This window comes from Colletotrichum gloeosporioides (genome assembly GCF_011800055.1).
Source record: "Colletotrichum gloeosporioides strain Lc1 chromosome Unknown consensus_90, whole genome shotgun sequence".
Lineage (NCBI taxonomy): Eukaryota > Fungi > Ascomycota > Sordariomycetes > Glomerellales > Glomerellaceae > Colletotrichum > Colletotrichum gloeosporioides.
In genome coordinates this window covers 84,750-112,182 of record NW_025544735.1, presented here as the reverse complement: position 1 = coordinate 112,182, position 27,433 = coordinate 84,750, and the positions used below count along the sequence as shown (strand labels likewise).

The window sequence follows — 27,433 nt, the reverse complement described above, 5'->3', positions numbered from 1 at the left end:
AAATTTTGGGCCGGAGATAATGAGATGGGTGGCGTTGGGGCACGTACCTTGCCTGGCCGAGCCGAGCTCAGGACGTCACTAACCGAAAATGGGGTATGATTGGCTAGACGTCGGGTGGTGCCTCCGATGTTCCACACCTGCACTAAATGTCACCGATAAGCACCAGCCCGGTGGAGCTGACGCCGGATGACTCCAGTTGTCGGCGTGCGTGCTTACAACGCAGAGTCGATGATGAGTGGTCGGCCTCAACTACATCTCATTTCTTAAATAGGTACATCTTCAACCACCTGGGCCAACCAAGCTCTCAACTCCATTGCGCAAGTTTGTCTTTATTTTTCAGTCGACCCTCATGACATTATTATAGAATTTGCATTTGCTCCAGAGCTCAGGTTTTCCTGAGCAACCCACAAGTACCATACCATGGAAGACAACCCGCCAAAGCTCGACTCCGAGCTGGAGTCTTTCCGCCAACAATGGAAGACAGAGCTTCAGTCCAAGAAGTCGGTTCCAGAGCCGCGCGTATCTCATTCAAAGAAAGCCGTGCCCTCATCGTCCACGGCGATTGCGGCCCCTGAAAGTTCCAGAACTACAACAGCGAAGAAGTCCCAGATTGAAGAGGATGAAGAATATGCTCGTGCGTTGACATTCGATGAGCCGGCACCTCCGTCGTCTTCAGGAAGGAGTTTGGACCAGCCGGAGCCACCAAAGGCCAAGGAGCTGGTCTCGGCCTTGGATCACTTTGAAGAGGCGGTGGAGAAGGAGGCGATTGGTAATTTGGGCGATAGCTTGAAGCTCTACCGAAAGGCTTTCCGGGTGAGTAACAGCCTGGTTCTCGTACGCGAGTGACTATATCTAACATCTCTATCAAGATGGACAACCGTGTGGATTTGGCCTACAGGAAAAAGCATTTCCCTGCAGCTGTGGGGAAGCCTGTGCAGACCGCAACGTCAGCCACGCCAGTCGCCACCTCAAGTGCGGCCGATAAGTCAGCAGAGACGCAGCAGCAGACTATGAGTGAGCTCATCGCGAGCTTCTCAGGTCTGTCAGTGGCAGCAGCTCCTCCTCCAGTGGAGGGAGACCCGGCGCCTCCTTGCCCCATCGCCGAACTACCCGAGGAAATTCTAGTCCACATTTTCAAGGACCTGGCTGTTCTTGATGTTGGCGATTACGTGCGTCTGTCTCTCGTTTGCAAGCGATTCGCCTACATTGTCGCCACGGAGCAGTCCATCTGGCGTCGCATCGCAATGGGCACCGAGTTCGGTTTTGCTGGAATGCATTACCACTGGCAGAAGGGCATCTCGTGGGAGCCCTTGGGCACGGCCGAAGAAATTGAAGACACAGACTTTGTCAGCATGGAAGAGCTCAACCAACATCGTGAGGAAGAGAAGGAAGCAACAACTCTTGTCCTCTTACCGGAGCTGTATTCCTCGTCGTGGCTGAAGCTTTGGCGGCATCGACCTCGCATTCGCTTCAACGGGTGCTACATCTCCACGGTTAACTACATCCGCGCTGGTGGAGCCAACGCGAACCAGATCACCTGGAACAGCCCTGTTCATATTGTCACATATTACCGCTACCTACGCTTCTTCCGCGACGGTACGGTTATCAGCCTACTCACCACCGCCGAGCCGGGCGACGTCGTGCACTACATGACTAAAAGCCACCTGGAGCAGCACGTCGGTGGTAACGCAGCTCATCTCCCTTCTATCCTTATGCAGGACGCCCTGAAGGGACGCTGGCGGTTGTCGTCAGCTTTAGACCACCCCGATGCACCTCTGGGTGAGACAGAAGGCGACCTCTTCGTCGAGACGGAAGGAGTCGCGCCCAAGTACATGTACAGGATGGACATGTCAATGCGCAACGCTGGTAAGGGGGCGCGGAACACGAAGCTCGTTTGGAAGGGCTTCTATAGCTATAACAAGCTAACGGATGACTGGGGCGAGTTCGCCCTGAAGAACGATAAGCCCTTCTATTTCAGCAGGGTTAAGAGCTACGGCGTTGGGCAGTGAGTTGACTCGCCATAGATGAATACAATCAGATGCTTGTGCTCTCATCAGCATTGATCTTTTCTTGATACTTCATCAGTATGTTAAGAGCGTAGGCGGCTCTCATGTAAAACCATCGATTAGAAATGCGACTTCAGGGGCCTGAGCTTGACTGACACCAAAGCAACAGCCTCATCCACAACCCTACCAATCCGTGCTCTTTGCGACATCCTCCCAATCCTCACAAACCTTGACCATATCCTCACACTTCTTCTTGATCCTCCCCCACCCATCAGTACCCAACGGAACCCTCAGCGGCACCTTCCGCCCTGCGGCCATCCCCTCACCCCGGACAAGCTCCACCATCCGCTCAACAGCCTTCTCCGGATCCCCGGGCTCCGTCCCGTAAATCTTGGCTCCCTGCTTCACACAGGCCGCGTTGAAACCCGCAAACTCTGGGATCCGCAGCGGGATGTGCGCGAGCTTGACAAACACCCTCGTGCGGAAGTATCCCGGCTCGACCATGAGGACCTTCAAGCCCGGCGCCAGGATCGCGAGCTCTTGCGCGAGTGTCTCGACGGCGGCTAGCTCGGGTTTATCCCCTGGTTAGCGCAATGTTCTCACAGAGAGTTCCAACAGTGTTGATGAGATACGATAAGGGAAAGGTCCGCACCTGATAACGCAAATTTGCTGGCGCAGTACGCCCCAGCAGAGACGTCAACGTGCCATGCGGCCTGCGAGCTGAGAAACACCAGCGTCCCCGTCCCTGTCTCCCTCAGGAACGGGAGAAAAGCACGCGCGATGTTCAGCGGCCCGTGGAAATTCGTGCGGAAGCACTCCTCCATCTGTTCCTGCCTGTTCCCTCTCTCAACCATCAGCCTCATCCACTCAATTGCAACTCCTCCCACGTCCCCAAGGCCACGTATAGGCAAGAACAAGAAAGAAACAAACTCACGTCAGCTCTTCAACCAGCCCCGAAAGGACGTATCCCGCATTGTTCACCACAACATCGACGCCGCCGGGGAACGTCGCCCAGGCCTGCGCAACCGTCTCCCGGATGACGCCCTCAGAAGCCGATACGTCCATGTCCATGACCTTCGCGCCCGTGTCCTTGAGATGCGCGAGCTTGACGTCGGCCTGGCGGCCCGTGGCGATGACGTTCTCTCCCTCGGCGCATAGTTTCCTGACGAGGATCTCGCCGAAGCCGCTCGAGCGGCCTGTGATGAACCAGGTCTTGGGTATTCTCGTTGATTCTGCGCCTGTAGCCATGGTATCACGAACACACACAGAGAGAGAGAGAGAGAGACAAGCCAGAGTTCTCGTCCTTCAGGGATAGGTACGAAAGAATGGGAAAGGCAGATCTTAAAGACCATCTGGTGTAAGGTCGTGCTGGCGACAGCAACGCCACCCCAGTCATGTTTGTCCGCACTTGCATGCCACCAACGATAAATCACACGCAAACAATGTCCACTTCCGTCTTACTTTCCGCCAAAACATGGCCGTCAGTAGACCCGGAAAGGTGAGAATCAGCATTGGTACCGACTCGAGTACTTCCATTTGCCTTTTATAGTTAACGGAGGCAAAAGGGTCCCATGGATCAGAGCCTTAACCTATTAAAGAATGTGTCGTTCTTAGTCTAAGGCGCAGAAAGGCGTGCAGGAATTGCCTGTTCCACACTTTGGATACGCAGTCATGTTTTTGTGTAACACATGGCTTACGAGGTTCTGCAGGCAACATGCATCAACCACATGTGTCAATCAAGAACCCGTATCACGGAAGATCTTTCATCTATAGTGGGCCGAGGATTTTCTGGCCGTTGTTTTCTCGGATTCTCATCGAATCGTACATTACGGCCCAATCATGGGCACAAGAAAAAGGTAGCCAGGCTTTTTAAATGCATCAGAAAATGAACAGTTCGCTCCCTTATTGTAAAACGCCCCAACACCTGGCAGGATGACAGTGTCCAGTGCTTCCCTTCCCAAGTTGTTAGTTCCTTTTCCTAAGCAATACACATGTAGAAATGTAAAAGAAAATGCTGGATACTGATGATTCCTTGCGAACAAAGTGGTCGCAGGGGCAGTAGCGAGTGTGATGGACGCGCATAAATGCAATGGTAAAATGATCAGTGGACGCCCCGGGTATCAATGTCGCACTTTATGCCAAGTCTGGGTAAAGCCACGCAATATGGCAAGTTTAGGAAATGCACCGGACCACAGCGTGCCACAAGCTGACGGAGCGAGCCTCCAGGCCCCATGTTGGCGGGGTGAGGCCAGGCCACATGGCCATCAGGCACCGTCTCAGCGCGGTGTCACTCTCTTGCCGTCCAAGAACTTGGGGCTTCTGGCGTCGTAGTACATATTCGGCGTTTGTTGCTGCCTCCGCTGTTCGTATGCCATCCGCTCTTCCTCGTCGAGAGAGAATGCCTTCTTCAACCAGCCGAATGCACTGCGCTTCTTCTTCAGTCGCTTCTCACCGCTAGCCGTGGCTTGAGAATCGTAAGTCATCGTCGTGACAGTACTCAACATACTTGCGCCACCCAAGCGGGAGGGTGCGTTCCTCTGGTGGGAGGGATAGTACCCAGATTGAGCATAAGGAGACCGAGGTTGCGCACCAGCCGTGAGGGGCCTTTGCTGCAGAGGAGAATGCGGGCTTGCCTGCACCGGGCGGTAAAATTGGTGCTCAGACCGAGGAGAAGGCAGTACTGGCGGTTGTTGCACCTGTGGAGACAGCTCATTGGTGTTATGATAGCGCGGTCGTTGATCGATATCTGAGCCATACGCTGAATCGGGAGCCTGGTATTGCCGGGGCGATTCTCTCTCGGCATGGGAGTGGTGTAGGTCTGTAGCGGGGGGAGGGATTTGAATGGACTCCGGAGGCGTTGTCTTGAGCGAGACTCGTTGTCGGAGCGAAGTCTTCTTTGTTGGTACGGGGGCCTCTCGTTGCGGCTCAGGTTTGGGTGACTCAGTCACCATAGGCGAGGGCAGAGGTTCTGGGGGCTGAGGCGTATATGTCCGGGGCTGCAGGATGTAGAGCGGAGCGTCGTCAATGGCGACTTCGACTTGTTCGGGTTCGAAAGACCCCGACGGACCATCAGGCGTCTCCAAGGTCAGCTTCGGTGTAACTTTGTGTGTGCTATTTACTGAGCTGTGAACCGAATGCGAGCTGGGAGCAGTATGGTTGCTGTGAGTAGTGTGGAAGCTGCCGGTCGTTCGAGAGCTACTGGTCGTGTGGTTGCTTCTGCTAGTGTGCGTACTTCTAGCAGTATGGATACTCCTATTTGTTTGCGATGTCTGAGCGGTGCGCGTGGATTGTCGGTCTGGCGAAGCTGCTGGGGACGGCCTTTGTACAGGGATCTCGAAATAACTTGGATTCGAGCTTGATCTTCCGGTGGACATGGAGCCACTGACGCTGTTGGCGCGGAGCGTTGATCGTCTTGCGCTCCTGAGAGAAGGGGGAGAAGCCGGCGGGGAGTTGAGTGAGGCCTCATCGGTTCGAGGTCCTTGAATCGGCAAAGTGAATGGTGGGATGCTCGCCTGCGTCCTCGTTAGCTCTTAATCTCGTCCCAATCATTCCGTCGTCACTCACCCAAGTTCTCCTGCTGACTTCACCAGCCTTCCTGCTCATCTCCGCCACCATTTTGCCAAGCCTGATAACCAGGGCGTTCAGTTCCTTCCCTTGAGCCTGCAACTCAACAAATGCGTTATACCAGCCCTCCGTGTTGCCCTTCATGGCGGCGTAAATGTCGACGACATCTGGTCGATCTTGGCGCCATGTGCCGGCATTTTGTTGGGCTAGGTAAATGGCAAACTCCTTCGTCGCAGCTAAGCCATGCTGTACATCCTTGTCGTATTGCTCGAGCTGGATGTTGGTGCGGGCGACAATATGCTCAATCTTTTCGTTCCCTTGGACAATTTCCAGCCGAAAATTGCGGTCCTCCAACAGCTTCTCAAACACTTCCAGGTTTTCCATCGGCAAGCGCAGGTAGTCTATCCTCTCCTTCAGGTCTTTGGATGCCTGTTCAAAATCCTCCATTACAACCTCAAGAAACTCGTCCACTTCATCAATGTGTCCCTGGAGAATGCTAACTACTTGAGCAGCACTGTTGGCCATGCCATTGAGCAGTAAGTAGACGCCAAATGATATCTGAGCCATGAGCTTGTGAAGCTCGTGCTGCTGCTGGCCAGGACGGAAACGCCAGAGCATGTCGGGGAGGTCATCTTCGCGCTCCTGGCTTATGAGCTCTTCGCGACGGATCTTTGCGTCAGCAGTCTTCAACTTTGGTTTGGCGGCGGGGTTGCCATCGGCGACTTCGAGGAAGGACTCGTTGAAAGCAGATTGCATAGAGGGGATGGGATGGCGCGGGACCTTGGGGCTGCCGAGTGTCGGAGACTCATTGATGTCGCGGCGTATGCTTCGCTCAGGAATCTGTGGGATCGTTGCGGTTGTGGGTGTCCTCTGATCATCCTCGTCGTCGCTCTCGTCAATTGGCGAAGGCGGGTCGTCAGTTGGAGGCAAAAGGACAATGGGCAGGTCCAGAGACAGGTCGAGTGACTTGCTGGCCCCGAAGGACATGCGCGGGAGACCGGTCGAGGTAGCCATGGTGTACAAGGTGTGTCTCGGTACCTACTGACAGACTGCAGAGACCATCTGGTGTGTGACGACCGCCGCAGCCGTTTGACAGGACGCACCGAGTACGAATGGGAGTCGTGCAAGGCGCGGCAGGGCGAATGGGCGAATTTGGAGCGATCGAACCCTGTGCGACGCTGGCGCTTATCGAACACCGGTTGGCTGTTGGAGTAGTTTGTGGTGGGCGAAAAGAGAGAAGGTCGTTGTGCAACTGGGTGGGAGCCGCGTTGAAGAAGTCCAGGTCGTCGTGTTCAACAGTCGCACATAGACATGACAGGCAGGAGAGTCCCTGGTTGAAGGAGGGGGGTCGCGAGAAGGGCGAATAAGAACAGGTCCGGGGTCGTCGTTGTGGTGAAAAAGGGCGGGTGAGTAAGGAGGGAGGGCAAGGTAAGGTAAGGCAAGGTCAGGCCCGACAGGGTAAGGTATAGATTATAGTGAGGTGGGATAATATTAGTATTACGAATAAAGGGTTAGGTTGGGAAGCGAAGAGAAGAGTCCAGTCGGGACAGGCCAAGCGATGACGACGGAGCCGAAGGTTTAGGCGGAGGAAGAGAGGATGGCGGGGAGGGAAGCAGAGAGCATTCCAGATAAGAGGCGAAGGGTTGACGGTGCTCAGTCAGGGCCGTGGAGGAGAGCGAGCGAGCGAACGAACGGGGGGGAGAGTGAAAAAAGAAAACAAAAAAAAGAGAGAAGAGTTGAGGCGAAGATTGTAAGGTAAGGCAAGGCGTCGGAAGGATGCGCTTTCGGGGAAGTATGATGGGTGAAAGTAGCCGCAACGCGCAGCCGAAAAAGAAGCTGCCTGTCTGTCTGTCCGTCCGTCTGTCTGGCTTGCTGGCCGGCCGAAGGAGGGATGGATTGATTGATTGATGGGACGGGATAAGATGGGTTGGGGACGTGGACATGGACGTGGACGGGGTGGATGGGATGGGAGGTGGATGGGATGCGCCCCCCATCACCCATCCCATCCCATGCCCTGGCCAGACGGTCCTCTCCTCCACTGAATTGAATGAAAGAATGGCCTGAATGCCGGGAGCTACTGTGCGGCGCAAGGAAGGACCCAGGCAGGGTACTGTCACTTCGCGGCCGGTACGTACATTTGATGCCACCTACCTGCCTTGCCTTCCTGTGCTAACCTCGCAGTCCTTGCAGTACCTACCTGCATGCCGCTGTCGCTAGCTACCTAGGTAGGCACGTCGGTAAATGGCAGGCACGGTACCTTAGGTAAGGTAGGCAGGTAGGTAGGTGGGTTTGCTGTCTGTCGCCTGTCGCCTGTCGCCTGCCTGGGCCTCAGATTGCACACGTCGCGCCAAAAAAAAAAAAAAAAAAAAAAAAAAAAAAAAAAAAAAAAAAAANCCCCCCAAAAAAAAAAAAAAAAAAAAAAAAAAAAAAAAAAAAAAAAGAAGCAACGTTCGAGTCAAAGATGGAGCCCAGCTGTCGGATTACAGTGACACCTGTGACCGCCGCTGGGACTGTGGGGACGAACACAGGTCGAAAATTGGCCAGTCGCATAGACGCGCCGAGACTCCTTGCTTTGTGCGTCTCTGCTTTTTTCTTCTTCTTTTTTTTCTCTCTTTCTCTTTTTGCTTCCCTTTCTTTGGCTTCAACTTCAATGGCTTTGGGCAGGGCAAGGCAAGGCAAGGTTAGCTAGGTACACCATCTACCATACCTACCTAAGGTAAGGCACGGTAAGGCACGGTAGATACGGGCAGATACGAGCGCCCGTGTACGGATACTTGACCAACAGCACTGACCGATGCTCTCCGTGTGGTCTGCCCAACTTCATATATCTTGATCAACTAATTCGTTTAATATCAGACCATTGGCTCGACTCTCATTGCCCCGTCCGTCGCCTCCTGTCTCCTGGCCGCGCATGGCTCCCCAAATGGAATGGCAAAAAAAAGCGCCCAACAACAGGAAGAAAGGAAGGACCCAGCATGCACCCGCCGGCCCCCCTTGAATCGTTCTCCAACCCCTGTCGCCATTCCTCTTTTCCACCTTAGCGTCTTTTGGGGCCCTGAACCCCTGAACAAAACGGGGAAAGACATGGCAAAAGGGAAAGGGCCCAGAACCACCCGACGCTCACCCTGTTGCAGGGGCCCCAACGCCGTGAACCACCTCTTTTTTTCTTCCCAGGAGCCCAGGGTCCCTCCCACGCCCCTCTCGCAACCCTCCACTTTCACCCAGGCAAGCACAACAAGCCAGGCCAGGCCAGCTCCAACTCCAGCAGCTCACGTCTCCGCCGCCGGAGAGCCGTCTTCGGCCCTGGACTCTTTAGCTTCAGGCACGCCGCGACGCTCGAACAACCGACAAGCTCTCTCATGTGCTGACTATGTAAGGTGGCCGGTATCCATTCGTACCTATCCAGACCTACGAATACAGACCAGAACAGACACGCTGACGGACGTTCGGACTGACTCTGACTTCCTATGACTCTGACTTTGAACTTTCCAGTCGCGTTACTTGCCGCCGCCGCCAGACGACCTGCACACTCCGCCCACTTCCCTTACTTGCAGTGGGATGGGAGCCTCTGTGCCCGTATGGGCAGACCTTGGATGCCCGTGGGATGCCCGTCGTGGCATCCTCTGCCTGCAACCACCAACCTAGCTAGGCCCGAGGATCGGTGCCGGACTCAGAGTATCATTCATCCTCCTGTCACAAGGTTCTGTGCATTTACGGCGCTGCGCTTGCTCGCTCACGCATGCTCCTCAGCAGACGGGACTGGAGATACTCGGTTGATGATGACCTTGACAAACAAAGTACCGTATGCGATTGATGCACGAATATCCACTCAACTTAGCCAGGATACACAAAAACTGGCCGCCATTGACGCAGTAATCGCGACATGCAGACTCTTGCATGCGCGCCAAGCCAGACGACCCAGGCTGTCGTCAGCCACCACCTACGGCAGAAGTCACCGGCGCGATAGTTGGCGTATGACGGGCACTTGACCTGCCCGCATCTGCACCTGCTGCATTTTCAATCCGCATCGCATCGTCGCCATAGGGAGATAAGGTGCCTTACCTTAGGCCCATCGTACTATTCGTTTTGTGCAGGAACCAGTCTCAATCGGGCTTGAACCCCTGCCGGTGACTGACAGCCTGGGACATCGTCTTCCTTCTTCTGTCTGCTCCTTCCTTGCGCCCAAAAGTGCAGATACTTTGGTCGCGCGCCATCGCTTATTCGTCTTCACGTTACCACACCCGTCTGCACGAGCGCGAAGAATGGTTCCCATGCCTTGTCGATGGCAGCCGACGAAGCCAAGAGGGGGTGCACCGAGGCGCAATAACTTACAAAAGACTCTTTAATGGAATCCCCGTTATACGTTCCATTGGGGCCGCCGACACGAGATGAGAATGGCACTGCGACATGCAACATGCAACCCCCCATCTTCAAAGGTGCCAACGGTATTCCTGCCAAACGTGCCCTTCCCGCCCGCACCGCGCCGACAGGGTCTAGGGGAGCACTGTTGTAGGTTGTTTGTTGTTTGCCTGCTTGCTGCTTCGCCGCCTGTTTCTGTTCTGGAGCCCGGGCCAACAGCCCGAACCTCCTGGCTTGCTGACACAGATGGCACTGAGGTGGACGTCGTCAGCGGCCGACATATGCAGCACCAGAGGCATCCATCGCTCACCGCAAGATACCTTGGGTGGTAGTGCCTTGCATCCATACATCCTGCCGTACTTTGTCTTTACTCAGATAGGTAGGCAGACAACAAAGCAGTCGACATGGCCTCTGAAGGCCTCGGTCTCACGGTGATCATCACCAATGCCCCTCCAAATCTTATTCGCCATCGGTGGCACGTCCGTCGCCGTCTATCGCCCGCCAACACCGGCACGAGTCACGGAGCGGCTTGTGCCACACACTGCCCGACTGTTCGACCATTCAGCACAGCGCACAACACAGCACCTGAGCACAGCACTTCCATCTTCCATCTGTGCCCTGCTGCCATTCGATTGGCAGCTGCTGACACACCCTGTCTCCGACCGCACGGCCCGTCGCCGTCGTCGAAGCTGCGAAGCTACTCCTGAGTCTCAAACCGCCGACTGTGTCGCTCAACAACGATGATGCTCACCGTCTCCTGGACTTGGCCGTTGCTGTACGAGGTCGCATCCACGCCTGGCCGGCCCCCTTCCCCTCTGGGCTTATTTCCATCTCCGGACATAGGCTCATTGACCCGATCGATCGGCTTGTCTCCCGTCCACGGAGCCCGCTGTCTGCCCCATGGCCGCCCCCCTGATGCCTTCTCGATGGATTGATCAAATTGGACATCTAGGCCCCCGTTGGCATTGGCAATGGCCTATTTGGGCCCTGGCTTGTTATTTCCCCAGCCGTTGACCGCTTTTCAAAATTTGGGTACGATATCCCTTGACGTGGCTGCAACAGGGGAGATGAGGAGGGACGAAGTAGCAGGAAAGATGAGATGAACGAGGGAGCCTCATCTGGTTCGTTTCCAACGCCTTTGACTTTGGCCTTGGGGTCGAGTCTGTGCGGGCAACGACGACACGAGTGCTAATTGCAATGACGAGATTCATTGAAGTCCGCCAGTGATAGCCAGCGAGCAACCAGCATGGTTCCATTTGAGGCAGGCCAAGCTATTCTTACATGGTTGTTCAGCCTTGACACCAAATCGCCCGTTGCATCCGGCTGGCGTTACTTAAGGGCGCCCAGGACCTGAAGGCTTATGGAAGCGACTGTCACAACCTCTCTTAAAATCAATAAATGACCAAAGAGGCCCGCTGACGATTTTGTCTGACCCGATGACCCGGACGAGTCAGATTAAGACGACCAATTGGGTGGCTCACACGGCTGCAATGAGCAATGGTCGATATTGGGCTGGCAAAATATTGATTTTTAGCCCACCTCTGGAGATCTAGGATACGACATCATCATTCACACGAGGCTTCTGGAGTTCTGGAAGGGGGGCTCTGCACAACGGGGACAGACAGAACATGGCAAGGCAAGATGACGAGCATGAGAAATCGCAACGGGCCACATTCTGCAGCAGGCCCCGTTGCAGGTGGACCATGGAACTAGCCGTGGAACTATCTGTTGTCTATCCACGTCTCTCCAAGGAGTCCTGGCACGATGGTGATTCCGCTTTACCGTCGCCAAGGACGTTATTGATTGCACGATGGCCACATCAAGTGGTCCCAGTGGCAGCAGCCGTCGTCTGCACTCAGTGGTCTCTGCCCTCGGCCTGCGGCTGCCCTTCGCGCGGCAACCCGCCCGCTGTTCGCAGTCCATGTCGGCTTGTGGTGGCTCTCTTCCCAGGGTCGGAGAGTGGCGGATGCAAATGCATCGCGCTTCTCCGTCCCCCCAACGCAAGCGCGGAAATGACGGACACCTACGATTCAGCAGTCTCTTCACGACAAGCGCGGCTGGCTCGCGTACGGATAGGTGCCAGGGCTGTCCTGGTTTTCGATCCCGTCATACAAGTGGTTCCCCTGTGGCACTCTCGCCCTGGGCTGGGCCGAGCAGCGCTTTTCTGATCGACGGACCGTTCATCTGGGGATCGATCTGCAATCTGCTTACCCAAGATGCGTCCCATTTTCTGCCTCCTGCACGAAGACTGCATCAGCCTCACCCCGCAACAGGCACGCTTTCCGAGCCCGTCGATGAGGGCTTCACATTTCAAGATCACGCTGGTCAACGGGAGAAGGACGGCGCGTCTAGTCCAAGCCGCAATCTGATGGTCCTCAGCCCCGACATATCGGACACGCCATCACTGTGGCTGCTGCTGGCTGACTGGCTGGCTGTTGTCCTTGCCAATCAAAGCAATTGGGCGTCACGGCGCCCACTCATCCTTCGCTGATATCAGACGTTCCTCATCGCGGTCCAGTTCAGTGATGCCACGTGCAGCCACGTCCCAGGTGCTGACCGGCGTCAGCGATGCGCAGCCGGCTCTAAACTTGGGCACTTGGAAGTCGAACTAGTTACCAAGGCTGAGCTATCTTCTGGTTGCAGCTGAGAGATGCTGCTAGGCCATCATTATGAAGAGATGTGGTCGGTTATGGCATCAGAAAGCCTACTCTCGACGGATGGAAGATTGAAAAGTAGCTCCATCCCTTTTCAGCAACCACGCACCCAACATCGGGCTCTAAATCTAAATGTGTGCTGAACCGTTCGCTCCCCACATCATCTCCGGCCACCAAGCTGCAGCAACGGTCAAGACCCTCTTTCGGGACCAGGACCCTGGCCCCGATTATCGAAAGAGGAAGCAGGCAGTAAAAAACGGCCACTTCCCGTCGGCATCAGCCACAACGCCGGGGCCGTGTCTTAATCGCGTCCCGACGTGCTTGCTGAAATAGAACACTACCATCGTCAGCTCGGCACTGCATTCCGGGTCACTCTGAAGGTGTGAGAGACGTCTTTGGAATGCTCCTCCTCACCATCGACATATCGTAGATGTCTTTTTCCCATTCGCATTCATTCCGCCGCTGTCGCTGTCCTTCTGCAGTCAGTCTTTTCTATTAGGACACGAATACACAAAATACACAGGCATTCATAAACGCCAAGTTGCACACGACATTGAACCCATCTACCGCGGTACTGTCGACAGCAAGCCCCGGGCTGCCAGGTCACCCCGGCAGCGACGTGATTGCGCTTTTCCTGGCGACGGAGGCACACCCTTGCGACCTGACGACCCGCGCCGAGAGCCAAGGCCCACCACGTTCAAAAACCTCTTGGGTCTCGATCCTCCCACTCCCAGGGCTCAACTCCAAAACCTGAACATCGTCAACAAGCGAAAATAACGGTTTTTGCACCTCGTCAAGCGGTGTAAAACCCCTCCCTCCAGGGCAGATGAAGATGTTCGCTGCCTTCCGCTTCGGGAACGATCTCTGGGATCCATCCTACCGCTTCGAGACCTCGTGGCTTCTGCCTCCCTACCTGCTGGCTGCTTGTCGCGCGCTGATTGTGAGTGTTTACTTTTCTCCTATCCTCGCATCCCCGAGACGACTGTTCATTTTATTGTCTCTATCCTCCCGAATTTGATACAACATTCCCTGGCTTCAACCCCGCTCTATGCCTCTCTCAATTGGAAGCTAACGATGGACCCCACAGAGTCTCTACATCTTCGTCACCCGCTTCTTCATCATCGGTTGGACATGCACCCACGCTGAGGATGGCGGCTGCACGATTGTCGGCCAGAGCTTCTCATACTTCACCGTCCTCACCTACTGGGGTCTAGCCTTCTACTTCCTCGTCTCCGCCATCCACACCTTCACCTACGCGCACTCGGGCTCCCCTCTCCTCGACCGCTTCCCGCGCCCTCTGCAGGCCCTCCACGCCTTCTACTACACGACCATCACCACCTACCCGTTCATCGTCACGATTGTGTACTGGGCGATTATCTACTCGGGTCCTTGGTACGAGGAGGAATTCAACGCATGGAGTAACGTCTCCCAGCACGCAATGAACTCGGGCTTCGCCCTGTTCGAGATCATCATCCCCCGCACGAGCGCCGCCCAGCTCGAGTGGGTGCACATGCTCTGGCTCATCATCGTCCTCGCCCTGTACCTGGCCCTCGCCTACGTCACCCACGCCACGCAGGGCTTCTACACGTACGACTTCCTCGACATCCAGAAGAACGGCAGCGGCAAGACGGCGGCGTACATCATCGGCATCGCCGTCGCCGGTATCGTCTTCTACCTCGTCGTCAAGGGCCTTATCTGGCTCAGAGAGTGGGTGACGGAGCGCAAGCTGGGCATGGACGGCAAGTTTGCCCAGCAGCGTTTCCGCAACTACGATACCGAGCTGGGCACCATCAACAGCAAGCACTAGATATGCACGGCTTGTGTATGTGTCCATGTGTGTCTGTACATTTTCCATTTGTCCGCGCCGAGTACACGGTTGGCGCTTCCGGTCACGTTCATAAAAAAGAAGACTTGCAAGGAGTCGGGCATTCGGGTGGGAGCGGCTGCATTGATCATTATACCCCGAGGGACGGTATCGGTGTCCCTGTCACCATCTATACCTAGGCACGAACAGGACAGACATAGAAGTAGTAGTAGTGTACAACAGCGTCAGCTGTCTAGTGTGGTAATACAGGTAATTTTAAGACGTAAAAAACTGGCTTTCTATGATCGGGCTCTCTTTTGTTTTAGCACTTCAACGAGATGCCTCTTCTCATCTCAGACTCGCGTATCTCGAACATGACTTGGACGCCGATGAAGAGCGCGGTACATGCCCCTACGAAAAACATGACGCCTACGCAATGTGTTAGTATGACACTCTCGAAAGGTAGAGCGCGAGTTCTTTTGAGGCAACGTACCAGACCAGTCATGCAAGATACCGTGCAAAATGCTTTGCAGGCCATCTAAACCAACAGCGAAACCAACAAGGTTGGCAGTCATCATCATGAGCACATTGGCAACGGCGCCAATGCCACACAGCCAACGGTACTGGTTCGGTCTGTTCTCCCACTTCCTCGCGGGGAACAGCATTCCCGCGAGCACCTCTGGTAGGAGGAACAGGACGATGAGCCAGCCCCAGATCAGCAGGCGCAAGCGGATGTCATGCCACAATGCTACAAACGTGAAGACGAGGAGGTACGTGGCTATTGATCGGACGGTCGTGGCCCAGGAGCGGAAGTTTGCACCGCCCAGGGGTATGTATATGTAGCGGATCAGCCAACGGTTGTAAGAGCGATGCCAGGCCTTCCAGAAGGATTTTGGAGACCAGTTATTGGAGACGCAGCGGAGCATGTTCTCCGGCGCGTCGACGCCGTCGAGGAGAGCCCATAGACGGAACAGGCGCCATGGGAGGAGGAGTTTGAGCCAGATGATGTGGAGGTTAAAGTAGGAGAGCAGGGAAAGCTGAGAGGGCGTGTAGGATGACCAATTGGGCCCCGCGTGCGAGATGGCGCATACGTAGTCGTAATGGAGCACGATTTCCATTGCCAGCAGGCAGAGAGCAAAGCGGACTGCGTAGCGAATGGTGCGGCCCGTCTCGACAGAGGCAGGTGGGTGTCGGAGCTGGTGGATGAAGTCGTTGAAGGTCATGATGGGCCCAACAAGATACAGCGGCGCATAGATCGCGTAGGCGAGGTAATTACGGAAGCAGTAATCCTTGGGAGCGGCGGAAATGGCCAGGCGGTCACGTTCGGAGAGATTGGCGGGGTCAAGTTGCTTCTTCTTAAGGATCTCAGTGCTGAACAAGGTGTTTGGGAAGGTGGATTCAGTCTTACCTCGAGAGCGCTTCCGCCACGGTGGTCCAAGCTAAAGTAGTAATCCAGGTTGAAACTGATGAGCCGTAGAACAGTGATGTTGAAGAGAATCTCCCAGCGGCCCATCAACCCTCCGTAGGAATCGAGCCAGACACCCCATCGCACCAGGAAGGGGTCTTCCTCTAGTAGGTCCTTGTGCGCAGAGGGTGGTGTGATGTGCCGCGCAATGTTGGCGAACTTGTATCCCTGGCTCAGCTCGTTGGCGAAGAGCATGCAGACGTTGAAGATCCATGTCGCAGCGGGGATGTATCTTCGCGGGAGCCGCGTGGCAAGCTGGTAGTTGATGTAAAGAATTGCTAGGACCTTGAACGCGGAGAAGCCGTGCAGTGCGATGAGGAACACGATGGCAAACCGGTAGTCAAAAGAAGCGCGCTGCTCGAGGCGGGCGTCGCCTTGTTCTGTAACCGACTTCTTGTATAGGTCTGACGGGATCGGGAAGACGATGTTCCAAAGCTTCCGGAGGAGTGGGTGGAAGGTCAGGAGCAGGGCCATGTAAGGAAGGTTCTGGCGGAAGGTATGATATTGCGAGTCGGAAACATCCTAGAAGGCATCGTGTTACAGGAGGCTTCACTTCGTAGAGGGGTGTCGAGGGCGACCTACGATTTTACGCCCCGGGATCCAGCCGTCAGATAGGAAGCGCTCGTAGTTGTGGTATCGGGGGTCAGAAGCTGCAGTGACATATCGTTAGCATAGCTACGAGGTCAGGACTCTCCATGAGCCACTCACGCCTCGACACTCCCCAGGCCACCCAGAACATATACGGTATCACCCCTGCGATATAGGCGAGGTAGACGATAAACTCGGGTTGCCTCCATTTTGACGGCTGCGCGCGGCTGTGGGCTTTGGTGGCTGACTCTTTGCTCTGCGCCGGATCGTTGCGTGACTCGATCACGGTCTTGTATGGAACGGAGGAGGAGTTCGTGAAGCGCGTATCGAGGTTGTCGAGATCGTAGATGCTCTTCAGGAACGTGAGCGGGCCACCCATGGCGGGCGGGCTTTCTGCTGCTGCTGCTGGCAGCGCTCTGCTTGGAGCTTCGACGCGTGTGGGGAACGAGGGGGGGAAGGACAGCAGGTGACGGTTCTAGATCATTGTCAATCGAATACGGAGAGTCCCCAGGACTGGTGTTGTTGGAAGAAGTGAGTTGGATTCTCCCGGTCAGATGGCGGTCGAAATGGGGCGTCGTGGGATGTCTCGTGTCCGTGGATCGCATTTCCGTCCCATGTGTCCAATTGACGGGACGGTTATTTTTGAAGCAAGCTGCTGGAGACATTGGAAGGGCTGCTAAGCTAAGCTCAGACAAGCTACGTGGGACCCCCGTAATGCGCAACCTGCCAGTTGCACCGCCCGCAAATTCGGGGCATTTCTGGCCTTCTAGAGCGTCCCAATTGGCGGGGGTGATCGACAATACCCCTTTTTCTGCACTGGGGGCCGGTTCAGGGTTCGCCTCAGGTCGCATACGCTGAGGTGTGCCTCGGTCCCCGGTTGCTGCACTGCACTTGCACAGATCTTGGGGAGGCTTGGTTGGCCAATGGCGTGAAACTATTGCCAATCATGAGACGCCAACTCTGCGACGCGCAACGTCAACTTCCTTAACTTCCGAATCAACTCTTCGCGTTGAAATGGAAAGTAACATAAGAAAGCCACAAGGCTTTTTTGTCAAGGAGCCTTTGCAACAAAGAATATTGCCAGGTCTGTCATAGCTCACGACTGGAAGAAACAAGCGGCCAAACATGCGGCCACCTCTTCAAGCCCGACCACGGCTCTGAGGTTATAGGCAAATTCACTTCACGATGCCTTCACATACGACCATACCCATTGGAAAACTCGGGATCCCGTCCGCTCTCCCATAGATAAGCCAATGAGGGCTGGAGTAGTAGTCAGGTCGGTGACGACTGGCGAATGCCCGGTGTTGTATGTTTTTGCTCGCAAATCTTCCTTTTTAGACTCTGAACCGCCCTCCTACTTGATTTGAAGCCATCGTAAGCCTCGAGTTTTGTTTTAGCCTTTCTCAATGACAGGAATAGAACTAGTTCTCGATTTAACTTTCGGGCAATTGCTCAATGATGGGGCAGCATCTGGACTCCAGAAGATGCAGAGAGATGACCACCCGGGGCGCGTTTGAGATAGTAAGGGTCTCGTGATGTTTTCTGACTGACTACCATATCCTTGCTACTAAGTTAAAAGTTCTTGTACTCGCGAATCTCACTCCCCAGAAACCGTCGGGAACAAAAAGGATAGTTCGCTCTGCTCGAACCACGCCTTCTTCTTACCCCAAGCATTGGCAATAAACTCACTGCCGATCCGAGCAATATCTCGGGTTTGTTCAGAAGTCTCCATTTCTCGCGAAATGGTGCCAAAACTGATGAGATGGACCCCCAGCTGGAGGGCGATTCGGAGAGCTGAGCTGTCCGACAGGTCATCTAGTCCCCTGCAGTAGCCCTCAGCAATCCACAGGCTTGCTGCTGGCCCCTGACACAGCCAGATTGCGTATAGCTCTCCCAGCATCTCCCCGTGATCCATGCTTGGAACTCCAAGTTGGGCGTTCTCCCAGTCTACCACATATATAGACGTATCAAGGTTGGCCGCGAGTGGTGTGTCACAAATCAGGACACTGTTCTAGTGTTATTCTCAAAGTTTGAAGTAGTAGGAATCGGCTTTAACCCACTTCTGTGGACAGAAGTCCCCATGTATAACCGTCAAGGTCTTATTGGCCCCGCGTATCTCCTCTAAGGCCTGCCCCTTGACTTCTTCAAATATGCCTCGCATGTGGCCTAGGATCTAGGGGAACTGGGCGGCTCTTTCGAGCAGCCAATCGTAGTTGATCATGTGCTTCAACTTCTGCATCTGGTTGTCTTTGTAAAGGGCCTCCTTCAGTGATGAGCCTGTCCCATCCGGCCCGTCGCTTTCCAAGATGCTGTTCGTGAGCTCATGAAATTTGGAAATGTATTTAGCCATGGCGCTACCAATGTTCTGGTATAGCGGACGTAGATCCATGGGCGCGTCTGATGGAGGGAACTTGAGAAGGTGCTTCTTCAAGTGTACCACATTCGGCAGATACTCTTGAATCTGCGTATTCGTTTCCTCATCGTAGAGGTAGCATATTGGGCTTTTGACGGTTATACTGGAGCTCTCCTGTCTACGCAGGCGGAGAGACATCGCCTCGAGCTTTTTCAAACAAGCTGCCTCCACATTCTATCAAGTATTAGCTGAGTTACTGGATAGCAAAAATCGCCTTACACAACGCTCGATCGTGATGGAGTTGATGGGATGCCGGGCCATGTATGCTTCTCCATGTTTAACCATGACTTCCATCGCCCTGTTTCCATCTTTACCGTCAAATGCCTGCCTCAGCCTTGCGAGGTAGGTAAAGTTGGTTTGACCTCCTGTAAGCGACGTAAGTGAGATTGCAGAATATGAGGTAGCTTGCATCCACTCCTGCACTCTGAGCTGGACTTCGTCTGATGTCTGCGAAACAGCCATGGCCCTTAGACAGTGAATCAAGGAGTGAAGATGATATTCATTTCCACGGTTTGACGGGCTCTCACCTCCGTTCATTGAATGGCCCAACCGCCAAGGCACATTCTGGATGCCTAAATGCGGCTTATCGCAGCGAGTGCCCATCCATCGTCATGCATGACTGACGTCAGCCCTCCCAAAAACAACAGCCTGGTTTTATTGCAACACACTTATATGGGATATTGGCTCTCTTGCAGGACCCTATCAGAAGGATCTGTATTATTTGATGACCACAACAACTGCAATATTACATGCTCATATGATAAAATCAAATGGAAAATTGTGATTAATGTCTCGTTCTTGTGACTTTCCTTTCTAAGAACTGTGTCTAGGTGTCCTCTGAGATGGAATAGCGTATGAAATGGATCTTTCTTGTGCTCTCTCAAGGCATATATTAAGGTTTTGTATTGGGTCTGGTAGAGGAATGCCTAGCTTCACTTCCGCCCCTTCCTCTTCAAATCGAGTAAAGGACTGTGTCAGTTCGTGTTCATATCAACAGTAGCTAAATGGTCAAGAAGGATGGAGTGGGACGGAAATGCCAGTCGTTATTATTTCCCATTTCTGGTGTTTTGACGCATGTGAATGGCGAGGTGTTTGTTCTTGATCGTAGATGTGTTTTGTCTTACTCCTTTCTGTGTTTGCCTCAGTGAAAGGCTGAGATGCTTGTGCGACGTCTTGATGCTCGAAGGCAGATACCATCCAAGCAGACAGGCGCGGGCACCTGCTTTGGATTCGCTTGTGCCCGCAAAACTTTTGAACTGAGATTGGTCACTGAACTACCAACATCACCAACTGCGACATCTCATACCTCGCCCACTCAATTCTTTCCCCCGTGTCTACCAACTTATTCTCCTCATAGAAGGCTGTGGTGCTTGCAATTCAATCACCTCGATCCTATTGCCACTATGAATGACTTTCACCCTGAGTGGATTTGGGGCGATGACGCCGAAACGACCGTCTTCGCCCAAGGGTACGGCAACGATCGCACCATCATCTTCAGTTTCTCTCTTGACGCATCCAAGCCTCCGACCTCTCTCGCGAATCACATCTGTGCTTGTATGCATGGAATTGAAGTCGATGACGTTTCGAAATCATTCGAGCACAGCGCGGCCATGCGCGAGGCCTTGTGAAACGCGGTTCGCGATGTATGGTCAGCCTGCTCGACAGACAAACGGGCTTCGCAACCAGACGTTGTCTTCGCCGTCGATCATCATGATGATGCAAGCTCTTCCAACGATGTGCGCTGGAATGCTTATTCTCACCCACTCTTTCAACGCTACATGAGCTATCTTCGTGACAACGAAAGAATGTATTTCCAGTCTTTCTCCCTATTCCCGTTTTCGTCCCTCTCGCATCCCTCACTTTCTGGCACTTCGTCGACCGTAACTTACACCGTGAAAGTTGGCAAGACCCCTCTGCTCCCGAACGACGAGCAAGTTGAGTTTGCCTCAATAGTCCGCTACGATCAGCTGGGTGGGCGAGGCTGTGCGACTCGAATTCGTCGCATGGACAAAAGCTCCGAGGACTTTATGGTGTTCAAAGGCATCGGCTTTCGTACTTTCTTAACGTACACTGATGATGAAGGCGACAAAACCATTCGCCACATGATACATGGCTGGCACAGGTCCAATAATCTATTTCGCAATATGTCCAAGCATCCCAATGTGCTTCCAGCTCCATCGAAGCTAGTGACGTATGGCAATCAGGACGGGGTGGTCTGCGGCACACTGCAGCCATTCTACGAGTGGGGCGATGTGGGATCTCGCATAGAGAAGAGCAACATCCTGGGAGCCCGTATTCCCCTTACTACTAAGGTCCGGTGGTGCATCGACATGGCCGCGGCGGTCGCCCACACTCATCGATAGGCCAAGACGTATCACATGGACATCAAGCCTGGCAACTTCTTGATCAACCAAGACGGCAACCTGGTCCTAGGAGACTGAGAGCAGACCGATGCGCCAACAACGACCATTGCACCAGAAGCCGATGGAACTTGGAACGTTGAGATGGAAGAAGGGGGCGGCGGCCTTGTTGGCAATGGGTGGAATCGCCAACGTCTTCGATACGCCAAGTATGAGGGCCCACCGCGCCGCAATACTGAGAAAGACGTACTCGGTGACTATCCATGGAACACCTGGAACGTGTTTCCTGGCTGGAGTGCAGAACATCCACTGGGTCTTGGGCGCTGGGCCGAGCGATGTGGATGCTTTTGCGTCAGCCGGACATGGATTTCGATGAGATTGAGCATCCGAGCCAGCTCAAAATCAGTTGGGAAGGCGCCGAGGACATGCCCACGGCGTGGGTGGGCATGACAGATCGGTGCATGGCGGAAGATCCAAAAGAAAGGCCGGACGCAATGGAGGTCCTAGGTTTCTGGCAGGCTGAGAGGGCAATCTTTTAACTTAGCATTGTACAGTGTATGAAGTCTAGGTGATATGAACAAGAGGGGCTCAACTCAATTGGACAGCAAAGGGTAACTAGGCGAAAGTTTTATTCAGTTGCTAGGCGAGACCGGTGAGGTAGTTGTAGTTGATTGGACACTTTGCGATCCCTTTTAGTGTCGATATCGTGTTAACAACCCCCAAGGCACCGACTCGATCATCATCGTGGACATCTACGTTTTGGCCATCATTGAAATTTACCTTGATGTTCAAGTCAGGGACCTCAGCTCAACCAAGAAAGGTGTCTCCGCGGTCTTGAGAGGTTGCCTATCAATGTCAGTACGAGCTACATAAATACCGGTCGTCTAAATTTTCTCTTCATTCTCATTGTTTTCAATGGTCGTTTCTACAATTATCCGTTCGAACATCAGATCTCATCATCATCGCGTCTGCCTCTCAACCAAAACCAGCCACAATGTGTGTAATCAATACTTGGTTTTGTCGTCGTTGCCAATATCCCTGCGATCGACTCATCGATGTCTGTTCTGGGGCTCTTCAAATAAACCCCAACCAACCGCGTCAGCACATACACATAGGACGCGATCTTCCACCTTTTAACCCACCCAAAGGCTGCAAAGGATTCAAAGGAGTTAGGGTATGGTCTGATCAGGACTGTTCTGGCTGCGCTTCACAAGACTCGGCTCCCTTTCACCTCCCTCCAAGCACTTGGTCACGACCCGACTATGTGGTTCATAGCCGACCCCAATTCAATCGACAACCTCAACCTCGACCAACCCCGCACAATACGCGGCACGGAACGTCTGAAACCCCCGGGTGGCTCGAATGGCTAGTGTGTCGGACCACGAGATTCGGAAGTGGTTGTTGGAGAGCATTCATGGTCATCTGGGGTTTGGTGGCTCGATCTCGCCTGATGAATTTGATCTTGATGCGAGGTTTTAGGGGAGTTGTGGCCAGATCCTAGAAAGAGTAAGGAAAACGATACCTTAAGTCGAAACGGAGCTGACGTTTGTATGAACACAGATAGAAAAGGATATGAGAAACGGAGACGCCGATTTTGAATAGTGGGCATACGCATATGACGTATGAATGGAATGGAAATCTAGAAGAAAAGCCCATATCTATAGAGGTTTGACCAGTTCGTCTTCCGGAAAGACCACAGATCTATTGTTCGGAGCCTTGGCTAACTCATATCACATAGCTACTACAAGACCTTGCTTTTGGAAAGCCTGGCGACGACAACACATCTTTGACTCAACGAATCACCCATCTCGAATGACATCAGTGTTACCATCGTTGAACATAGGTACATCGGCCTCGGCTTTATTGGTACTGGGACGACTATACCGCTTCCAGTCTACCCTACAAAGACCAAAACAATGCGCGAGATCTGGCAGCGCTTTTGTAACATCTGATCCATGATGAGTCAAGTTACTATCCACCACTGCGATGAGACGATGGTCCGGGGGCAGAAACGGAGACAGAACCTTGATTTTCCCATGTAGCACGTGCTGCAACATCATTGAGAGGATGCGGGAACGATAAACGCCTTGGGACGCTCTTGGCGCAACGGCGGATTACCTGGTGGAGCTTCACATGAAACAGAATTGTTTAGGGAAAGCATCTAATTTTGAAGTGAGAAATAGACATTGCTCGTTGAACTTTTATAGGATTTAAACTTGCTGCAATATGAACTGAAAGTTTTCGACCCGACAGAACACATAGACATGTAGAAACTTGCGTCTCCGAGGAGCATCTGATTGGTATGTACGCAAAGCTCAAGGCCCCAAACGATATATTCACTGAAGTATGTACAGCTACGAAGAAATGTATGTGACAAGAAAATATAGGAGTAGTTTGACGGTGAAAACAACCGCGAAACGTAGGTGATCGTTTAGTTCCTGAGTATCTGTGGACTTTGCCTGGTTTACGCAAGCAACTCAACCACGTCAAACGAGACGCCAGGGCTGAGAAACTTTGTGCCAGAGCTGCCGGAAATACTTTTATGAAGAGTTAGTATGATCCACACAAAAACTTAGCCGGGGTACGGGTGGACATACACGTTGATAGTGAGAACCTGCCACTCGCTTGTGCTCTGGATCCAAGCGGTTTGAGGCACAGCGTAAGTCAATTTCACATTGTTGCCGCGCCATGTTCCGACACTTGCATTTTTGTTAGTTTCAAACTTTCTGAATGAAGCATGTGTAACCTTGAGAACTTACGTGAGAGATCGGGTGCTGGCCTGGTTGGTGGCGGCAGGGAGGGCAGAGGCCCAAGAGTTGACATTGATGGAGGGCCGACCGCCAATGTAGCCTTCCGTGATACCAATACGGACAGTGTGACCAGCTGCAAGTTGCGCGGTAGTGAGCTTGAAGTAGATGATGTAGCCGCTGTTAACCTCCTTCCACATGTAACCCGGGAAGCGGTTGGCCGAGTGTGTGCCGACTTTGCGAAATTAGATTCCATACCCAGGAATGATTGCTGGACCCAGAAGACTCACCAATGAAGTTTCCAGCGTTCCAAGTTGAAATGCGAGTGTCGGAGGGATGCATGTATGTAAGCTTTACCGGGGTATCCTCAAAGTTGAGGAAGCCCTTGGGGGTTCCTGTTGTAGATAGTCAGACCGGAACCCACACTTTCTAGCGCCAAAACTTACCGTCCCACTCGCCGATACGCCAGATAGTAGCATCATCTTCAGGGTCAACACAAGTGATTGTGTTCACAGCGGTGCCCTTGCCTGCAGTGATGGTCACAGACGAAGTGGCGACCTCAAGCTCGTCCTTGTAAACGGTCAAGGTGTAGGTGCCCGGAATGACCTTTGTGATAGACCAGGCGCCACCAGAACCGGCTGTGCCCCAGTATTGAGCGTTGGAGTTGCTAAGGCCAACGACGTACGTCTTGCCGCTCTTCATGTTGGCCAGGCCAACACCACTGGCATAACCACGGCCGGAAGCCGGGACCCAACCATCCAGCTAAGCAAACATCAGCTATTGATCATGAATCAGGCCTGATTTTGTACTCACACCAAGGTCATCGAACCAGGACCAGTCGGCCTTGCGAGCGAAGAGATTGCTATTGGGGGCCTCGCCGTTGGTGAAAGAGATAACGGAGGGTCCCTGGAGACCAGTGCGCATGGGGTCGGTGTGACCCATGTTATAGTAATAGATGTCGTACAAGTCCTCTCCAGTGGGATCGGCGCGGCGAACGAGGGATCGGAAGAAGGGACCGCCGGAGGCCTTCTCGTGGTTGCTCTAAGTTTGAGATGTTAGCGGTGACACATGAAGGCAAATCTGTACCGCAACACTTACTCTGATCATGAACAAACCGACATCGCTCTTCGTGCGTCCGACGTAATCGTCTTCAAACAGTCAGTATGTCTCAAGAGAGTCTCGAAAGAAATCTTACAGTCGATGGTTCGGCCATAGCTGGAGCCTTGGTAGTGCTTGCTCTTGGTCAGACCCGCGCTGTTCACATTGACTTTGAAAAGTTAGCACAACTTGACCATCTCCATGTTTAGATACTACTAACTGTCTTGGGCTTCGATGATGGTGCTATCGGCATCGTAGAAGTCGCTCTCGGTCGAGGCATGGCTGAAGATTCCGCCCTGTCATTTCCGTTAACTTCAAACCCCCGACGGGCATTCTCGACCTATCACAGACCTTGATTCTGACGATGTAACGCATTGCAGACACGGAGTCGTCCGCCTTGTTAGTGAAGAGGTAGACATTATTGTTGCCGTAGCGTACAAAGATCCAATGCTTCAGAGTACCGTGGACGACAGAGACTTTGATCACGTTGGAGTAACTGGTGATGCTGACCGTGCTGGTACCCAAACCAGACTCGACGTGAGAGTTCTTGCCGCCCCAGCCGTTGTACTCGACGCCCTTGTAGTTGAGCGAGGAGATGTCACCGCAGCACTTGGTGACCTTGATAACCAGGTCGGAGCCGGAGTCGATCACATATTCGCTGCCGTTGTCAGTCCAGCCCCAGGCCGCGAAGACGGCGGAGGGCAGGAAGAACAAGGAGAAGAACAGGGAGAGAAAAAACATGGTAGTTGCTGTTCTTATTGACGGAGTCCAGGTAATGAGTGAAGAAAGAACCGCAGCTGCAGTGTGGTCCTACTGGTGTAAGATAACGACAGAGGGCCACGAGAGCAACAGCAACGAAGGAGATCCCTCCCCTTCGAGAGAGAGCGGGAACGCAGCAGTGTCCCATTATATTAGCTTCTCACATCCCTAGGAGGCCTTGTTCACCAACTCTTCATTAAGTGCCCGCCTGTCCGCTCATCCGCTCCGCCCGCTCCCAAGACCACATCTTTTGCCGTACCGGCCGATAGCGTGCTTGGGAACCCCCCTTAGGCTTGATCACTTGATGAGACGTCTTTGGTGGAATAGATTGGGTGTTACACTGGAAGAGGATGTGGTGCGTGCTTGAGCTGTCCTGCCGGCCATGGGTTCTCGGAGGCAGTAGCCCTACCGGGCCTCAAGTCCGCGGTCCTTCACCCCACTTGTCATATCCGGTCTACACCCATCACCCCGGCTCCGAGATTCCAGAGTGCTTTTTCTGCCCATTTCACAACCACCCCCTTCGAATCCTCTAGGATCCTTTTTGTCATTCAAAAGAAGAATCGTGGAACAATAGCGTCCGTGAAAGGTGCCAGCGGGTTGGTGGAATTCGAGGGAGCCCTCCGCTCTCCCAACGCACCACCAACGTTTATTGTGCATTGTACTCGTCATCCTCCATCCTTGACTCATTTAAGGTAGTATTCAAGCATATTGTTTATTGGAACTAGGCAGTTCGTCGTTGTCCCGCAATCTTCTTAAACTTCGTGGATGTTTCCACAGAGGTCTCGGTTTGACTGCCGACGAGTCCTTGGCCTGAGGGTTGCACCCGCCCGAAGATCCAAGGCTTGATTCTGCTCTTCAGATGCTTCATTGGGAAGCGGCCTCCAGCACATGCCGATCATTGTCCCTGAACCCTTCCGCCTGGCGGTAGTCAACTAGGTCGGGGCTAATCCTCCGTTCAGTACCGAGTGCCTGCTTTCTGTCCCCACTCAGCCCGCTGAACACAGCTCCGCTCCCACGCGTCGAGCTACCGAGGAGATGGGCCACGATGCATGTTATTCACATCTCATTTGAGGACTCCGGCATTTCTAGCTGGCACACTCGCTAGTCGCGCCTCTCTCAACATGGGATTCCAAACCGCGCTATGTGACGAGCGGGCCTTTGTAAAGGTTGAGGTCCACTAAGCACTCTTTTCCGGTGACTGAGTTTGAGATTCGGCTCTTGTCATCTTCTTTCGGAAGAGTTCATATAACCGTTGCCTCCCAAGTCAACAGACCCACTGAACAGACTCGGCATTCTCAGGGACCACCTCACAATTCGAGTCATGCGGTTCTTCTTATCACAGGGAGATGAGTACCACTCATCAGCCCGACAGTCCGGGACTCTCGCCACAGCAGCGTCATGGCAGATGGCGACGAGAACGGCGGATCATTTGAAAGTCAAGGTGAATTATTGCAAAACAGTCTCTAGAATCACCGTCTAGGACCACTCTTGTCTTTGCAATGGGTCCCATGCAGTGCCGGGATCAACAGACGGCCGTAGCTCCAGGCCCGATCTTTCCGGAGTCCACTCCGACCCCATCCCGCCCACCGATCCCCGGGCGCTCTCCGGAACATCGT

At 53.6% G+C, this 27,433-nt stretch overlaps 7 protein-coding genes and 1 pseudogene across 8 annotated transcripts; 3 read left to right on the top strand and 5 right to left on the bottom strand.

Annotated features, from left to right (window-relative positions):
* Positions 1 to 420: 420 nt before the first annotated feature.
* GCG54_00000334 (F-box protein HRT3) lies at positions 421 to 2,009 on the top strand (the record flags this gene model as incomplete). The annotated part of the gene is made up of 2 exons (XM_045400474.1): positions 421 to 813; positions 870 to 2,009. The coding sequence occupies 2 exons, from the start codon at positions 421 to 423 to the stop codon at positions 2,007 to 2,009; spliced, it is 1,533 nt and encodes a 510-aa protein (XP_045258060.1).
* A 180-nt stretch (positions 2,010 to 2,189) lies between these two features.
* On the bottom strand, positions 2,190 to 3,254 carry GCG54_00000333 (Dehydrogenase/reductase SDR family member 4; the record flags this gene model as incomplete). Its single annotated transcript, XM_045400473.1, has 3 exons — positions 2,190 to 2,587; positions 2,659 to 2,840; positions 2,941 to 3,254. The coding sequence occupies 3 exons, from the start codon at positions 3,252 to 3,254 to the stop codon at positions 2,190 to 2,192; spliced, it is 894 nt and encodes a 297-aa protein (XP_045258059.1).
* Positions 3,255 to 4,282: 1,028 nt separating this feature from the next.
* Positions 4,283 to 6,584, bottom strand: GCG54_00000332 (uncharacterized protein; the record flags this gene model as incomplete). Its single annotated transcript, XM_045400472.1, has 2 exons — positions 4,283 to 5,518; positions 5,571 to 6,584. 2 exons carry the CDS (start codon positions 6,582 to 6,584, stop codon positions 4,283 to 4,285), a joined length of 2,250 nt encoding a protein of 749 aa, XP_045258058.1.
* Positions 6,585 to 13,415: 6,831 nt separating this feature from the next.
* GCG54_00000331 (uncharacterized protein) lies at positions 13,416 to 14,390 on the top strand (the record flags this gene model as incomplete). Its single annotated transcript, XM_045400471.1, has 2 exons — positions 13,416 to 13,523; positions 13,671 to 14,390. 2 exons carry the CDS (start codon positions 13,416 to 13,418, stop codon positions 14,388 to 14,390), a joined length of 828 nt encoding a protein of 275 aa, XP_045258057.1.
* A 319-nt stretch (positions 14,391 to 14,709) lies between these two features.
* Positions 14,710 to 16,819, bottom strand: GCG54_00000330 (annotated as a pseudogene). Its single transcript has 4 exons — positions 16,561 to 16,819; positions 16,435 to 16,502; positions 14,881 to 16,374; positions 14,710 to 14,816 (listed from the first exon to the last, which is right to left on the bottom strand). Coding segments are annotated over exons 1-4 (1,928 nt in total).
* Positions 16,820 to 18,613: 1,794 nt separating this feature from the next.
* Positions 18,614 to 19,315, bottom strand: GCG54_00000329 (uncharacterized protein; the record flags this gene model as incomplete). Its single annotated transcript, XM_045400470.1, has 2 exons — positions 18,614 to 19,027; positions 19,073 to 19,315. 2 exons carry the CDS (start codon positions 19,313 to 19,315, stop codon positions 18,614 to 18,616), a joined length of 657 nt encoding a protein of 218 aa, XP_045258056.1.
* Positions 19,316 to 20,256: 941 nt separating this feature from the next.
* Positions 20,257 to 20,481, top strand: GCG54_00000328 (uncharacterized protein; the record flags this gene model as incomplete). Its single annotated transcript, XM_045400469.1, has 1 exon — positions 20,257 to 20,481. The coding sequence occupies one exon, from the start codon at positions 20,257 to 20,259 to the stop codon at positions 20,479 to 20,481; it is 225 nt and encodes a 74-aa protein (XP_045258055.1).
* A 3,196-nt stretch (positions 20,482 to 23,677) lies between these two features.
* GCG54_00000327 (putative rhamnogalacturonate lyase A) lies at positions 23,678 to 25,799 on the bottom strand (the record flags this gene model as incomplete). Its single annotated transcript, XM_045400468.1, has 10 exons — positions 23,678 to 23,750; positions 23,811 to 23,912; positions 23,973 to 24,195; positions 24,251 to 24,355; positions 24,407 to 24,722; positions 24,774 to 25,001; positions 25,059 to 25,108; positions 25,156 to 25,227; positions 25,279 to 25,354; positions 25,410 to 25,799. The coding sequence occupies 10 exons, from the start codon at positions 25,797 to 25,799 to the stop codon at positions 23,678 to 23,680; spliced, it is 1,635 nt and encodes a 544-aa protein (XP_045258054.1).
* Between the last annotated feature and the right edge of the window lie 1,634 nt (positions 25,800 to 27,433).